This window comes from Homarus americanus, unplaced genomic scaffold (assembly GCF_018991925.1).
Source record: "Homarus americanus isolate GMGI-L3 unplaced genomic scaffold, GMGI_Hamer_2.0 scaffold50281, whole genome shotgun sequence".
NCBI lineage: Eukaryota > Metazoa > Arthropoda > Malacostraca > Decapoda > Nephropidae > Homarus > Homarus americanus.
The window spans coordinates 797265-812721 of record NW_024742338.1 but is presented as its reverse complement, the minus strand read 5'-3'; the positions used below and the strand labels follow the sequence as shown (position 1 = coordinate 812721).

Here is a 15457-nt window from a genome sequence, read left to right as displayed (position 1 = left end):
GACGCTTGTGCGGCCACCAATACTATACAAGGAGGCCAAAGCTGCCGTGAGAAAAAATAGTACACTGATAGACAGTATATAATATTATCAGCTGATAATTTCGTCACTATTATTTCGTGAACTTTAAATATATTAACAATGTATTTTTACTGTTCTGTGTTACACAGTAAGCTTTCCTTATGTGATCCATCACTTGTTATTCTGATCAACAATATTAATCGTTTTTACATAAATATCTTCAAAGTTGTGTAAATTATCTTTCAAATATATAAATAAATAACCCTGGTATATAATACAGTGTGCGTCAAAACCCAGCTGGTATTGATTGTAAAAGTGTACAATACTGTGCAGTATAAAACACAAGGGAGCTGTATTTAATTTTTATTGCTGGTAGTCATATGACGTGATATTTTTTTGTGTTGGATACAATTGTGTGTGTGTGGGGTATTATTGGGGTACTCGACGCCTGGGTTGTGGCAACAGTGGACCATCCATCAGATTTCCATGTGTTGGTAGCCGACGAACCGTCGGGCATGTCGGCTTTGAATACGGGCCCGAGACAGGTGGTGAAGTCAGTGAACTAAACCCTTGGTCTTACCTCCCAAGGTGAACCAACACAAGCAGCTGATGTGTGGGGCATTTACACGTACACATTGAGAAAGGTTCGTACGATGATATTTTTCTTCGGAATTGAAAGTGTAAGAATGTACCTAAATGGGTGACTTAAACTAAAATACACAGGAATTACTTTTATAAAAATAACCTAATAAATATCGTCAAAATTAAATAAAGTAAATACTGTACAAGTGGATACGTTCACTCAGCATGATTCTAAAAACTGGAGGACACAGTCTTCTCCAAACGTATTCCATTGAATTATCTGTTCCTTACATAACAGGCGGGTTTCCCTTGTACGTTTAGCAGTATCTTGACGTCATAACACAGTCCACTTGAGAGAAAACGTATAGTCTCGAGTCTAGACTCTAATGTGGCTGTACTGGCAGAGTTGCCAAGTTGGCAGTTTTTGTTACAAGTTGGGCTCGTTTTGAATCTGGTTGGCAGGCAAATTTTGGCTGGTTATTAAGCGAAGTGTGATATATAATATAAATATAGCATTATAATCATTTTTTTCCTTATCATTCTCACAAATCAGTTACTATAGGCGTTGATGTTTACGTCTGTAGATTTTGGGTGTGATAATAATAACAACAATAATAATAATAATAATAACAATAATAATAATAATAATAACAATAATAATAATAATAATAATAATAATAATAATAATAATAATAATAATAAAAATACGAATGATTATTATTGTTATTATTAATGACATCTACACATCTCTGACACGCAAACACTTAAACTCTCAAATATGTGTGTATGTATGATTTTAAAGGCGATAAAAATTTTCTGTCGTGTGCGTGTGTGTGTGTGTGTGTGTGTGTGTGTGCGTGTGTGTGTGTGGTGGAATAAAAACAGTGTCATATTGACTTTGAATCCTGAACTGTCCCTTAATTACGTACACTTCACACACACACACACACACACACACACACTTGGAGTGGGAATTTTGATGAAACGAATGGAATCATGAATATAATACACATATTAATTATTACTTACGGCACCCAGTACACCTCGGAAGTACCATCAACCAGTTAGGTAAACAAAGTGAGGGAAGAGTTAGTAGCGGTCTGGTGAATAATGAGCGTCGACACATACGTTTTGGGGAGTTAAACGCGGTGGATATAAAAGCGCAGCAACAGTCTCACCGGAGTGTCCACGGCAAGTGAGACGGAGGAACTTCAGTTAGACGCTACCACCACCAGGAACCACAATTACCACCCTGGTGCTACCACCACAACTAGTCACTTACACGACTACCACCGTCACCACCCTGGTACTGCCACTACTGGTTCAATCACTGACACGACTAACACCACAACTAGTCACTGACACGACTACCACCACAACTAGTCACTTACACGACTACCACCGTCACCACCCTGGTACTTGTACAGAGGTCTCTACATAATGTCTGGTGGATCTCGGAAAAACACTTCGGCAGAACAATACTGTGTTTCAGAAGACCAGAGAAGGGTAAAGGTCCGCAGGTCACAAGAGGCGAGGAAGAGGGCTAAGAAATATGAGGAAGATCTGCGACAAGCCATCATCAATAATACGGCACAAGTTGAGAAGCTCAGAGCTGAGAAGGCCAAGTTTTCACACAAGATCAACAGGTTAGAAGACTTACTTTATTGTCAAGGAGAATCTCACCTGGTGACGGACGCCCCAGCTGCCAGCTGGACTAACTCACAGGAGCAGAGTCCATACGGGTCCTCGTCTTCCTCTATGTTTGAAATGTTGTCAGATTTGTCTCTCCAAGATGAAAGTTTGTCTACAGCTTCCCTGGTCGTCCCAGACGGTCACAGTGGCCAGTGTCACGGTCTTCCTGATACTACTGCAGAAGGAAACTGGTGGGGGTTGCCCAGCGACTCATCTTCATCCTCCAGTTTTCCAAATTTCTCTTGGGAAACGACAAGTTTTGAAACCTCCGCCCCTCACCCAAGCTTCTCAGACACCAGTTATTCCTGGAATTCGGTTCAGGATCCTTCACTCCAGGACTCTGAATCTACTCTCTTCCCTAACCAGTCAGTGATGACACTGGGGCAGACAGTCCCTCCCTCGGGAGGCCCACACGCCTTCCCTACTCCTGGCCCTTCCACTTACCTGCCGCAGTCGTCAGAAGGGGGCGACGCAGCCCACACTGCAGAGGCCAGGAAGACCTCCTCATCCAGACGACAGAAGAACCGAGTGTATTCTTACCAGTTACCGCCACAACAAGACCCACAGTTGGAGGCCAGAAGACTGAAAGCTGTGCGGGCACACCACAGCAGGCAGCAAGATAAGTGTTGTAAGCAGCAGCTGCAGGAAGAGATCCAGAGAGTTACGGATGAGGTAACGAAACTCAACCAAGAGAAAGAACGCATTCAGGAACACATAGACACATTACAAAGGCAATACAAACAGTTACCAACAACTAGTGATACTTACTCAGAGTTTTATTGACTGATGTAACACCTAGCGAGTGTGTTTCTTCATAACATTAAGTTTATTGTTTAAATGTTAAAATGTTGACAATAAAAGATCTCAGTGTAAGAGTAAAGTGTTCAGTATTAACAAGTGTTTGTTAAGATAATGTTCATGTTAGGTGACACAGGTATTACTTATGTCTTGTACCGTATTAGAAATATTTATTTTATGAAGGAATAAGTTATTAGTGTTTGTAATAGTGTCAGGTTGACACATGATACACCTGTGACAGGTGTAGGTAATAGTGTCAGGTTGACACATGATACACCTGTGACAGGTGTAGGTAATAGTGTCAGGTTGACACATGATACACCTGTGACAGGTGTAGGTAATAGTGTCAGGTTGACACATGATACACCTGTGACAGGTGTAGGTAATAGTGTCAGGTTGACACATGATACACCTGTGACAGGTGTAGGTAATAGTGTCAGGTTGACACATGATACACCTGTGACAGGTGTAGGTAATAGTGTCAGGTTGACACATGATACACCTGCGACAGGTGTAGGTAATAGTGTCAGGTTGACACATGATACACCTGTGACAGGTGTAGGTAATAGTGTCAGGTTGACACATGATACACCTGTGACAGGTGTAGGTAATAGTGTCAGGTTGACACATGATACACCTGTGACAGGTGTAGGTAATAGTGTCAGGTTGACACATGATACACCTGTGACAGGTGTAGGTAATAGTGTCAGGTTGACACATGATACACCTGTGACAGGTGTAGGTAATAGTGTCAGGTTGACACATGATACACCTGTGACAGGTGTAGGTAATAGTGTCAGGTTGACACATGATACACCTGTGACAGGTGTAGGTAATAGTGTTAGGTTGACACATGATACACCTGTGACAGGTGTAGGTAATAGTGTCAGGTTGACACAGGTGTTACTATCGTTATAAATGATAAAATTATTTTACTAAATAAAAGTGAAGACAATACCGCGGTGACACGTGTATCTCTCGCCTCTGTGTCGTGACAGGTTTCCTCCGGGTACTCGGGTTTGCTCCAGCACTAACACTGTACAGTAAAGGTTATAACAAAGTGACAATGAACAAATCAGTAAGGTAAGTGGTGAAATGATAAAATATAAGTCAACAAAATAATAAAACAATATTAATGATAATAATAATAATAATTATAAAAATAATGGCAATAATTATTAACAATAATGATAATAATAGTGCTTTTATTAATAATAAAAATAATATTTCATCACAATTTTACCAGACTGATACACCTTGAAACCAATAAGTGACCTTTGTGGGCTGATATGTTTATTTCCCTATCATACACTGGTAAGGTCACTCATACACTGGTAAGGTCACTCATACACTGCTAAGGTCACTCATACACTGGTAAGGTCACTCATACACTGGTAAGGTCACTCATACACTGCTAAGGTCACTCATACTAGTAGGTCACTCATACACTGAGGCGGGTCACTCATATACACTGCTAAGGTCACTCATACACTGCTAAGGTCACTCATACACTGCTAAGGTCACTCATACACTGCTAAGGTCACTCATACACTGGTAAGGTCACTCATACACTGCTAAGGTCACTCATACACTGCTAAGGTCACTCATACACTGCTAAGGTCACTCATACACTGCTAAGGTCACTCATACACTGCTAAGGTCACTCATACACTGGTAAGGTCACTCATACACTGCTAAGGTCACTCATACACTGGTAAGGTCACTCATACACTGCTAAGGTCACTCATACACTGGTAAGGTCACTCATACACTGGTAAGGTCACTCATACACTGGTAAGGTCACTCATACACTGGTAAGGTCACTCATACACTGCTAAGGTCACTCATACACTGCTAAGGTCACTCATACACTGCTAAGGTCACTCATACACTGCTAAGGTCACTCATACACTGCTAAGGTCACTCATACACTGGTAAGGTCACTCATACACTGGTAAGGTCACTCATACACTCATACACTGGTAAGGTCACTCATACACTGGGATCTAAAACATCCTCACTATTAATTGTTGGTGTATACTGTATAAACCTGTTTTATTAAGTAGACCATGAGTGTAGCATTAAACCTGACCATGAGTGCAGCATTAAACCTGACCATGAGTGCAGCATTAAACCTGACCATGAGTGTAGCATTAAACCTGACCATGAGTGCAGCATTAAACCTGACCATGAGTGCAGCATTAAAACCTGACCATGGGTGCAGCATTAAACCTGACCATGAGTGTAGCATTAAACCTGACCATGGGTGTAGCATTAAACCTGACCATGGGTGTAGCATTAAACCTGACCATGGGTGTAGCATTAAACCTGACCATGGGTGCAGCATTAAACCTGACCATGGGTGTAGCATTAAACCTGACCATGGGTGTAGCATTAAACCTGACCATGGGTGTGGCATTAAACCTGACCATGGGTGTAGCATTAAACCTGACCGTGGGTAACAGTAAACCTGACTAATAAAACCCTATCTGACACTGCCCAATATCCCTTTACACTACACCCCTACGTGACTTCTGGTGTATACAAGAATGCCAACACCTCTCTCATATTTTAAACCACCCGAATACAGTATATGAACCGTCATCGTTAATGCTATTTGAATCTGTCCATCTTCAATTGCAACATTTTCATTTTCCTCACATTCCATATTTCTGTTTTTATTTATTTATTTATTTTTCATTCTTAGCTTTTCTGTAGGTACGTTCAATGTCCTCGTGACAGTCCAATGATTTGTTTTGCTCGGTTACTTGCCATCTCTCTCTCTCTCTCTCTCTCTCTCTCTCTCTCGGTGGCACATTTCCCCGCAGGTAACGGAGACAATGCAGAGTTGTTGGCAAGAGATGAATTTAATGAGAATGGATGCTTCAAATCTTTCCTCACCAGAAAAATAACTAATAGGGAGTAGAAACAGGAAATGAAGTATTGTGGAGTGAGGTCGCTCATACCTCACTCTGGTCAAGAACGCAGCCAGTCTATTACTTGCGTGTTTAGCGACTATCCACTTTACAGCTACTGTACTGAGGTAGGGCAGTTGAGCCCCCCACACTCCCCCACAACGTAACGCATATCCAAGCTTCATGGGTTGTACAGTGCCTGATAGAGGGATCTTCCTATAATTTATAACATATTTTTATTCTTTTTACGTAAAAGGAACCAAACCCCATTAAACCTCACTTTGATAACCCATTTATGTATAATAATTATTGAGAAGCCATTAATAAACCACTTCAGAATCATAGAGAATGTAAGATGGATAAAATAACTTATCCAGCAGTTTTCATCCCTATAGTATACTGACTGGCTGAGTAGGACTTTACTTTTATCCTCTTCACCACTGATCGGCTCGTTACCCGCTTGGACGATCGGTCACGTCTCTGTTACGCACTGTTGGCAAGTACTGGGCATGTACCGGCTCCTGAATGTATCTGAACCTGCTCCAGTGCTGGTCAAGTCTGGTCTTGAAAGAGCTCACACTCGGGGCGAACCTGTATAGTACCTGAATATAATGCACTGTAATCATATTTGCATTTGCAGTTTATGAGTTTGAAGGAGGAAAAACTTGGCCGGAATTATTGTATTTTCTTCTTCCTATTGTCACCATCCGATTCCATATATTTTGACTAAAATTCAAACAAAATTAGTAGGTTAACAGCTGCTGTGTTTAGTTAACAGCTGCTGTGTTTAGTTAACAGCTGTTGTGTTCAGTTAACAGCTGCTGTGTTTAGCTAACAGCTACTGTGTTTAGTTAACAGCTGCTGTTTAGTTAACAGCTGCTGTGTTTAGTTAACAGCTGCTGTGTTTAGTTAACAGCTGCTGTGTTTAGTTAACAGCTGCTGTGTTTAGTTAACAGCTGCTGTTTAGTTAACAGCTACTGTGTTTAGTTAACAGCTGCTGTGTTTAGTTAACAGCTACTGTGTTTAGTTAACAGCTGCTGTTTAGTTAACAGCTGTTGTGTTTAGTTAACAGCTGTTGTGTTTAGTTAACAGCTACTGTGTTTAGTTAACAGCTGCTGTGTTTAGCTAACAGATGTTGTTTAGCTAACAGCTGCTGTTTAGTTAACAGCTACTGTGTTTAGTTAACAGCTGCTGTGTTTAGTTAACAGCTACTGTGTTTAGTTAACAGCTGCTGTTTAGTTAACAGCTGTTGTGTTTAGCTAACAGCTGCTGTTTAGTTAACAGCTACTGTGTTTAGTTAACAGCTGTTGTGTTTAGTTAACAGCTGTTGTGTTTAGTTAACAGCTGCTGTTTAGTTAACAGCTGTTGTGTTTAGCTAACAGCTGCTGTTTAGTTAACAGCTGCTGTTTAGTTAACAGCTGTTGTGTTTAGTTAACAGCTACTGTGTTTAGTTAACAGCTGCTGTTTAGTTAACAGCTGTTGTGTTTAGCTAACAGCTGCTGTTTAGTTAACAGCTACTGTGTTTAGTTAACAGCTGTTGTGTTTAGTTAACAGCTGTTGTGTTTAGTTAACAGCTGCTGTTTAGTTAACAGCTGTTGTGTTTAGCTAACAGCTGCTGTTTAGTTAACAGCTGCTGTTTAGTTAACAGCTGTTGTGTTTAGTTAACAGCTGTTGTGTTTAGAACAGCTGCTGTTTAGTTAACAGCTGTTGTGTTTAGCTAACAGCTGCTGTTTAGTTAACAGCTACTGTGTTTAGTTAACAGCTGTTGTGTTTAGTTAACAGCTACTGTGTTTAGCTAACAGCTACTGTAGTAGCTAACAGCTGTTGTGTTTAGCTAACAGCTGCTGTGTGTAACAGCTACTGCATCTAACCAGTCATTATTTGTCCTTTGTAAGTGGCAAGTTAAGGTGTGCATTAATTAGTACGTTATGTTAGGTACTGTATTACTAAGTCATTTTGGTTAGGTGTTACACTGATGTAGTTCACTTAACTCTTTAATATGTATGAGTTTGTTTGTTCTTTTTCTTTTTTATACTTTACTTTAATGGACCATAAAGTCGTCTTCCTTCACCGGTGTTGGTCATGTGACCAGCTGTACACAGTGCTATTGCTTCGTGGTGCTCTCAACCCACACATTATATTATCCATGCCAAATGCACCTCATTATTATTATTATTATTATTATTATAATTATTATAATTATTATTATTATTTATTATTATTTATCATTAATGCAGTAAAATATGGTCACCAAAAGTTTCATGGTTATTTATATTTAGGTTTTGTCTCGAACTTTATTTGCAAAAATAATTTTATCATTTACTACGATAACACCCGTGTCAACCTTGACACTATTTACGACACCTGTCACATAGGTGTATCATTTATCAACCTGACACTATTACGACACCTGTCACAGGTGTATCATTTATCGTTCCGACATTATTACCTACACCTGTCACAGGTGTATCATGTGTCAACCTGACTACATTACCTATACACCTGTCACAGGTATCATGTGTCATCCTGATGATATTGGTTCTACACCTGTCATAGGTGCATCATGTGTCAAATCCTACATCATTACCTACACCTGTCACAGGTGTATCATGTCAATCCCTTGATGACTATTACCACACCTGTCACAGGTGCATCATGTGTCAAACCTGACACTATTAAGGTAAACTCTACTGAACTTATCTCTTCATAAAATAAATATTTCTAATACGGTAGCTAAAGATGCATAAGTAATACCTGTGTCACCTAACATGAACATTATCTTAACAAAACACTTCAAAGTTAATACTGAACACTTCTTACTTACACTGAGATCTTTATTGTCAACATTTTAACATATAAAACAATAAACTTATTGTTATGGAGAAACACACTGCTAGGTGTTACATCAGTCAATAAAAACTCTGAGTAAGTATCACTAGTTGTTGGTAACTGTTTGTATTAGTTTTTGTGTAATGTGTCTATGTGTTCCCTGAATGCGTTCTTCTCTTGGTTGAGTTTCTTGCTACCCCATCCGTAACCTTCTGGATCTCTTCCTGCAGCCAAGCGTTACAACACTTATCTTGCTGCCTGCTGTAGTGTGCCCGCACAGCTTTCAGTCTTCTGGCCTCCAACTGTGGGTCTTGTTGTGGCGGTAACTGGTAAGAATACACTCGGTTCTTCTGTCGTCTGGATGAGGGGAGGTCTTCCTGGCCTCTGCAGTGTATGCGTCGCCCCCTTCTGACGACTGCGGCAGGAAAGTGGAAGGCTGCGAGTAGAAGGCGTGTGGGGCTCCGAGGAAAGGGACTGTTCGCCCCCAGTGTCACTACCGACTGGTCAGGAAGAGAGTAGGATTGAGGTCCTGGATGAAGGATCCTGAACCGAATTCCAGGAATAACTGGTGTCTGGAGAAGCTTGGTGAGGGGCGGAGGTTTCAAACTCTGTCGTTTCCCAGGAGAAATTTGAAAACTGGAGGATGAAGATGAGTCACTGGGCAACCCCCCCACCCAGCTTCCTTCAGCAGTAGTATCAGGAAGACCGTGATTACTCGCCACTGTGACCGTCTGGGACGACCAGGAAGCGTAGACAAATCCTTCAGTCTTGGAGACAAATCTGGACAACATTTCAAACATAGAGGAAGACGAGGACCCGTGGACTCTGCTCCTAGGGAGTTGAAGGTCCATGGCAGCTGGGTGTCCGCCACCAGGGGTGAGATTCTCCGACAATAAAGCAAGTCTTCTAACCTGATCTTGTGTGAAAAACTTGGCCTTTCTAGCTCTGGAGCTTCTCAACTTGTGCTGTGGTATTATTTACGATGGCTTGTCGTGATCTTCCCTCATATTTCTTAGCCCTCTTCCTCGCCTCTTGTGACCTGGGTGACCTTTACTCCTTCTGGTCTTCTTGAAACAGTATTGTTCTGCCGAAGTGCAGTACCAGGTGGTGACGGTGGTGGTAGCGTACTATTTGGTAGTCATGACTAGTTGGTCGGACGTGGTAGTGTCAGTGACTAGTTGTGGTGGTAGTCGTGTCAATGACTAGTTGTGGTGGCAGTACAGGGTGGTGACGGTGGTAGTCGTGTCAGTGACTAGTTGTGGTGGCAGTACCAGGTGGTGACGGTGGTGGTAGTGTCAGTGACTAGTTGTGGTGGTAGTCGTCAGTGACTAGTTGTGGTGGCAGTACCAGGGTGGTGACGGTGTAGTCGTCAGTGACTAGTTGTGGTGGTAGTCGTGTCAATGACTAGTTGTGGTGGCAGTACCAGGGTGGTGACGGTGGTAGAGTGTCAGTGACTAGTTGTGGTGGTGGTCGTGTCAATGACTAGTTGTGGTGGCAGTACCAGGGTGGTGACGGTGGTGGTAGTAATAGTATTTGTGATCCCTGGTGTTGGCTGTGTCCTACTGTACGTCTCTTTCCTTCGCGAGTGCCCTAGACATTGTGGCCTGCAGTACACACATGTACAGGCTATATGTAGTAGACGTCCCGCCTCCATTGTCACGTGGTCCTCGTCCCTTACGTATCACTCGTTACTGTGTATGAGTCATGACTGTGATGAACTTTTTAGCAAATACACTCTTTGCTGTACTTTATCCTCCTGGCCACTGATTTGCCTTTTTCAGCCGCTTGGGTGATCGATCACGTGTCTGTTATACACCAGTGGCAGGTACTGGGCATGTACTGTACCTGTGCCGCCTAACACTCTGGCAGGTTGTTCCAAAGATTCACAATTTCCACTGCAAAAATATTTACACTGACAGTTTTCTGAACTTGTAGCTTCTTTACCCTAAGCTGTGATCCCCAGTGGGGCAGACGTCCGCCAGTTACAGGTATGAACGCTCGACTGAGGTGTTTATATACTTCTATTAAGTCACCCCCATGCCCGCCTATAGTATTAGCTAGGCAACTGCAGGCGTTCCAGTCTCTTTTGGTAACTGAGGTGCCGTTGTGCAGGTATCTGTCTGGTGGCTTTCGTCTGGACATTTTCAGTCAGCTGACAGTGTCTAGCATATCATGGGGACGAGACGAGGTGATAATACTCCAAACGGAGAAGCACCTCACCTTTGAGGAAGTACGTTAAGAGACGACACTCTGTCATTTTATACATAAATAATAAATGTGTCTGTGAGTCTCCTGAAGTTTAGGTCTTTGTTGTAGATACGAAAATCTTCCGACATTACAGTATTTAGTATTATCAGGACTAGAAACAGCCCTAAGTTAACTAAGACCAGGAGTTCTCAGTTAGTTTTACGTTAACCTCTTCGCCACTGATCGTCGTGTTAGCCACTTGGTAGTTACTCATAAACAGACGTGACGACAATACTAATTACCCCTCAGTTTTTTTCTTACGCTTGTTAACTGTATTTTTCCATAACCCTGACTGACTCATGAATGGCAGATGGCGGCGCTTGGTGTTTTATTTAGTTTCCTGGCCGTCGACAACTCAGGTCATTACAGCACCTGGCGCATGCAAACATGAAGCGAGAAAACTAGGAACCAACTTGGCGGAAAATTAGATTGGATTAATTTTTTTTTATAATCATATAATCAACTGAATTACACCAGAAAAATGTCAAATTACCCAGGTGAGCGTAATTAACCCCTAACAGCGGCCCATCTCTGGGTGTTTTGCCCACACACCGCCACTGTTGTATCTCCTGAATTATTGTATAAACAAAACAAAACATTTCGGTTCATTCTGAGATTCTCTTTTAACACTTGTGATCATATTTATAAGGCCAGTGTAATATGGCCTCCCAGAAGGTGATAAACATCCACACCATCAACAATGTTCACAAGTCGACCATATTGACACCTGGACTGAACAACATGAATTATGAAGACCGTCTGAGGAAGGTGAAGATCCTGTAGCTACAGTATACAAAAACATATGTAGGAGATCTTCTGCAGGATACATCAGTAAGACCTTTACCAGGATATATGGAATACGCCAGCAAAACACTAACCGGAACACACAGCATGACAAGACCAGAGGTCACATGTTTAAGCTGTTCACCACACATTCACACACTAAGCTGAGACAACGAACCCAGGAAAAAAGTCACAAGAAAAAAAGTCACAAAAAGGCACGGAAAACCTAACCTAACTTAACCTAACCTACGTGCAATGCCATCTCATATGTATATATATATATATATATATATATATATATATATATATAGTGTTGTGTTGTCAAAGTGTACAAGTCATGTGACTTTTTTCCTGTGGACTTTAGTTCCGTCCACCGAGACAACACAACTTCCCACTGTATATTGTGGACATATGAAACAGTGTGTTGACCAAAGAGAGAAGACTAGACAAGCACTGGGTAGGTGACCTACCGTAGGTCAAGATGTCAACGTCGGTTACAAACTACTGTACGTGTTATAAGGGTATTAGCCAACCTGCTGTGGCGTCCAGTGGCGTCAGAGAGGCAGACGAAGATTAGGATGTATCGTACAGGTGCAGAGGCTTATCTCGTGTCAATCTAATGTGTCTGAGTATATGAGAGAGTGGGGGGGGGGATGTTCAGGTGGACCTCAGGTGTACAGATAGACCCAGGGAACAGTCAACAGTGATGGTACTTACGCTTCCTCTAGCTCTGTGACATTGACCCGGATCCTCAGACAATAGCACACAAACCAGCTGGAAAAAATAAGAACGTGTTAAGCTCCCACTTACGCCAGGAAATGAACAAGTTGATCAAAATAGCATCCAACATTCACATTTTGAACGAAGAGTTATTTGTACAATAATAATGATAATGATAATAATAATAATAATAATAATAATAATAATAATAATAATAATAATAATAATAATAATAATAATTATCTAAAAAAAAACATGATTTATGAGGATTGAATATTGCATTTGTCTACATAGAGAAATGAACTCCGTATCAACAAACGGCCAAATCCCCCGGAAGTAGTCAGGATATCCGGACTGTGATAAGCATCTATAGGTCAAACACGTTCACGTCTCTATGCACAGTTTTTCCGAGACATTTTCACACGGTGCAGGGAACAGGACCCTCTATCTCCCTTTCTAACTATCCAAAGATATCTATATTTTATCTCCCACGGGTTAAAATACCCGAGGACATTTTAAACAGTGAAGGTAGGATGCGCGCGACGGTACGTGTACAGTATGAGTGAGATAATTATATCAACAACGTTTTGAGTGTACACGATCCAAGAACGGCTGGACCCCAAGAGCACAGATATTGATAGCATTCCAGCCAGACGGTGCCACTATATTAATCTCTCCATTAGCACCAATACTGTACCAGATGAGTAAACGTTTGCTAGAGTAACACCAATCTACATGAAAGGCTACAGGTCTGGTGTAGTTAATTCCAGGTCAGTCAGTATATATACTGAGCATTATATCTAAAATTCTAGAAAGAGTAGTGTATATTCGGGTGGAAAGAGATCTCTGAGAGTATAATGTCAGATCCATCTCACCCACTATATCAGATCCCAAACAGCTCAAGGAAATTACTCAGGCATGGTAACGCTAGACTTGCAAAAAACCTTCGATACAGCCATCTTGATATACTATTTGAAAAATTGCAGGTTCTTGGCATTGGGTCTGCTGACTGGCTTAAATCGTATCAAAGTAATATCAAACAGATTGTTGTTGCAAATAACACCGAGTCAACATTCATGACAATAGCCTGTGGAGTTCCACAGGGGAATTTCCTAGGGTCTTTGATCTTCCTGTGCTATGTAAACGACATGCGCGTTATTGTTAATTTTAAACTTTGGCTGTATGCTAATGACAGTGCTCTTTTAGTGTTTAGGGAAACATCCAAATGATAGAGCTAACGATTTATCATCTGACCTGGAGTCAGGCAAACAGTGGCTCATAAAAAACAAATTATCCCTACATCTTGGAAAGACTGAATCAATTTTTTTGGATCAAAAAGGAGATTCAAAAGGGTATATGGATTCATTGTGCTATGTGGAATTGAACCCATCTCAACAATAACCTCAGTGAAATACCCTGGACTTTAACTCTTGACTGTTGTCTATCTGATGAATTTATCGTGGATAATATAGTAAAAAATGTAATGCCAAAATAAATGTATCTATATAAATGCTCCTCTCAGCTAATACCAGTAGAGCCCTTTGCATGGCGCTCATACAGTGTCATTTGGAGTACTCCTGCTCTTCATGGTACTCTGCCCTAACACAGAAGCTTACATCCAAGCTCCAAAATATAGAAAACAAGGCGGTGAGGTTCATTCTTGACATGAACGCAAGTTCTTCAATCACTGAATATGCTAAGTGTGGTGGATAGAGTGAAGCAACTGAGAGTGAATCATGTTTACAGGATTTTCAATGGACTGTTCCCAGAATATCTAACAAAAAAAAACTTTGCAAGGATTAAGGATATCTACCGCTACAAAATAAGACAGACGTGATATATTTCACAATTTATATGCAAAATAGGTTATACCACCAAACATCTACGTGGTTTCAGAGATAGTTTTAATTTAATAAAGCTATTATTCTTTAATATAGTGACTGGAGCACATCCTGTGAGTTTCTCATGGGAGTACTGATCTATCAGTATAGGGATATGTCCCTATGTGTGATTTCTACATAAGTATAGTGGTTTCTACTGGTGTGAGACGGGAGGGAATAGTCCATAGGCTAACGTAAAATGCCAGAAGCTGATACAGCGGGTCCGAGCGGGACCTAGACCCCACATTCGTCGGAAATTCCAATATTTTTTTCTTTAATGCAGTATTGTACTCGGCGTTTTTGCAAAGTAAAAAGTAATGACTATTAACTTCAGAATACCCCTTAAGATCAAGTGCACATGGCTTGAAAATGCTCATAATATTGGTCAATTAAAAATAGAAATCTAGAGGCTTACAGCGCCCCCCCCTGTACTCGCTGTTCCCCCATCCCATAACTTTTTGGTCTACCCTCCCTCCTTCCTTCGATATTCCTGGATACGTTCCTGGGAGCTACTATAGCGTGCGATTTACAAAGATATCTTTAGTCTAACCTAACCTGGTCTAACCTAACCTGGTCTAACCTAACCTAATCTAAACTTTTACCTAAATATCTTGTAGATCGCACGCTATAGTAGGACCTGTCCCTGAATGTAAGTGACAGCTAGCAATTTACATTTTATTATAAGCTTAATATACTTATAATCCATCAACAATAACGAAAAGCACCTACCGCTACTTGTAATCCGATATTTGGAGCAAAAAGTTGAAGGATATTCTACAACCCGGATGTTTTTATTGGTCCCCACAGGCCGCCTCGGGTAGTCCAGTCGCAGCTTGTCGAATTCTATCAAATTAACTTTCACTAATACTCTTGAAGAAATTATATTACTGCGTAGTTTATAAATATGCTTCTCCAATTGTGAACTGACAACTTTACTGAATAAATACGAAAAAATTTAGGGGAGCTTGTGTTTACTGAAGCAAGATAAATAGT

At 41.0% G+C, this 15457-nt stretch overlaps 2 protein-coding genes across 3 annotated transcripts in view; one reads left to right on the top strand and one right to left on the bottom strand.

Moving 5' to 3' along the window:
- The window catches only part of LOC121876891 (protein unc-50 homolog), a 97526-nt gene extending 82162 nt beyond the window's left edge, over window positions 1-15364 (bottom strand). The window contains exons 1-2 of the mRNA XM_042382462.1: window positions 15194-15364; window positions 12582-12638 (exon numbers count right to left, since the gene is read on the bottom strand). The gene's annotated coding sequence lies outside the window, so the exon portion shown is untranslated. The remainder of the gene's footprint in view (window positions 1-12581; window positions 12639-15193) is intronic.
- Window positions 1774-4047, top strand: LOC121876888. Of its 2 annotated transcripts, none has more exons than XM_042382450.1 (2): window positions 1774-1906; window positions 2016-4047. In XM_042382450.1, exon 2 carries the CDS (start codon window positions 2041-2043, stop codon window positions 3073-3075), a length of 1035 nt encoding a protein of 344 aa, XP_042238384.1. In that variant the 5' UTR covers window positions 1774-1906; window positions 2016-2040; the 3' UTR covers window positions 3076-4047. The 2 variants fall into 2 exon arrangements, 1 of the variants encoding a protein (XP_042238384.1); XR_006090841.1 differs by lacking the exon at window positions 1774-1906 and having other exon boundaries at window positions 1945-3935; window positions 3981-4047.
- Window positions 15365-15457: the final 93 nt, after the last annotated feature.

Excerpts from the sequence above, each read along its gene's own strand:
- LOC121876888 (XM_042382450.1), top strand. The coding sequence starts at position 2,041 with ATGTCTGGTGGATCTCGGAAAAACACTTCGGCAGAACAATACTGTGTT.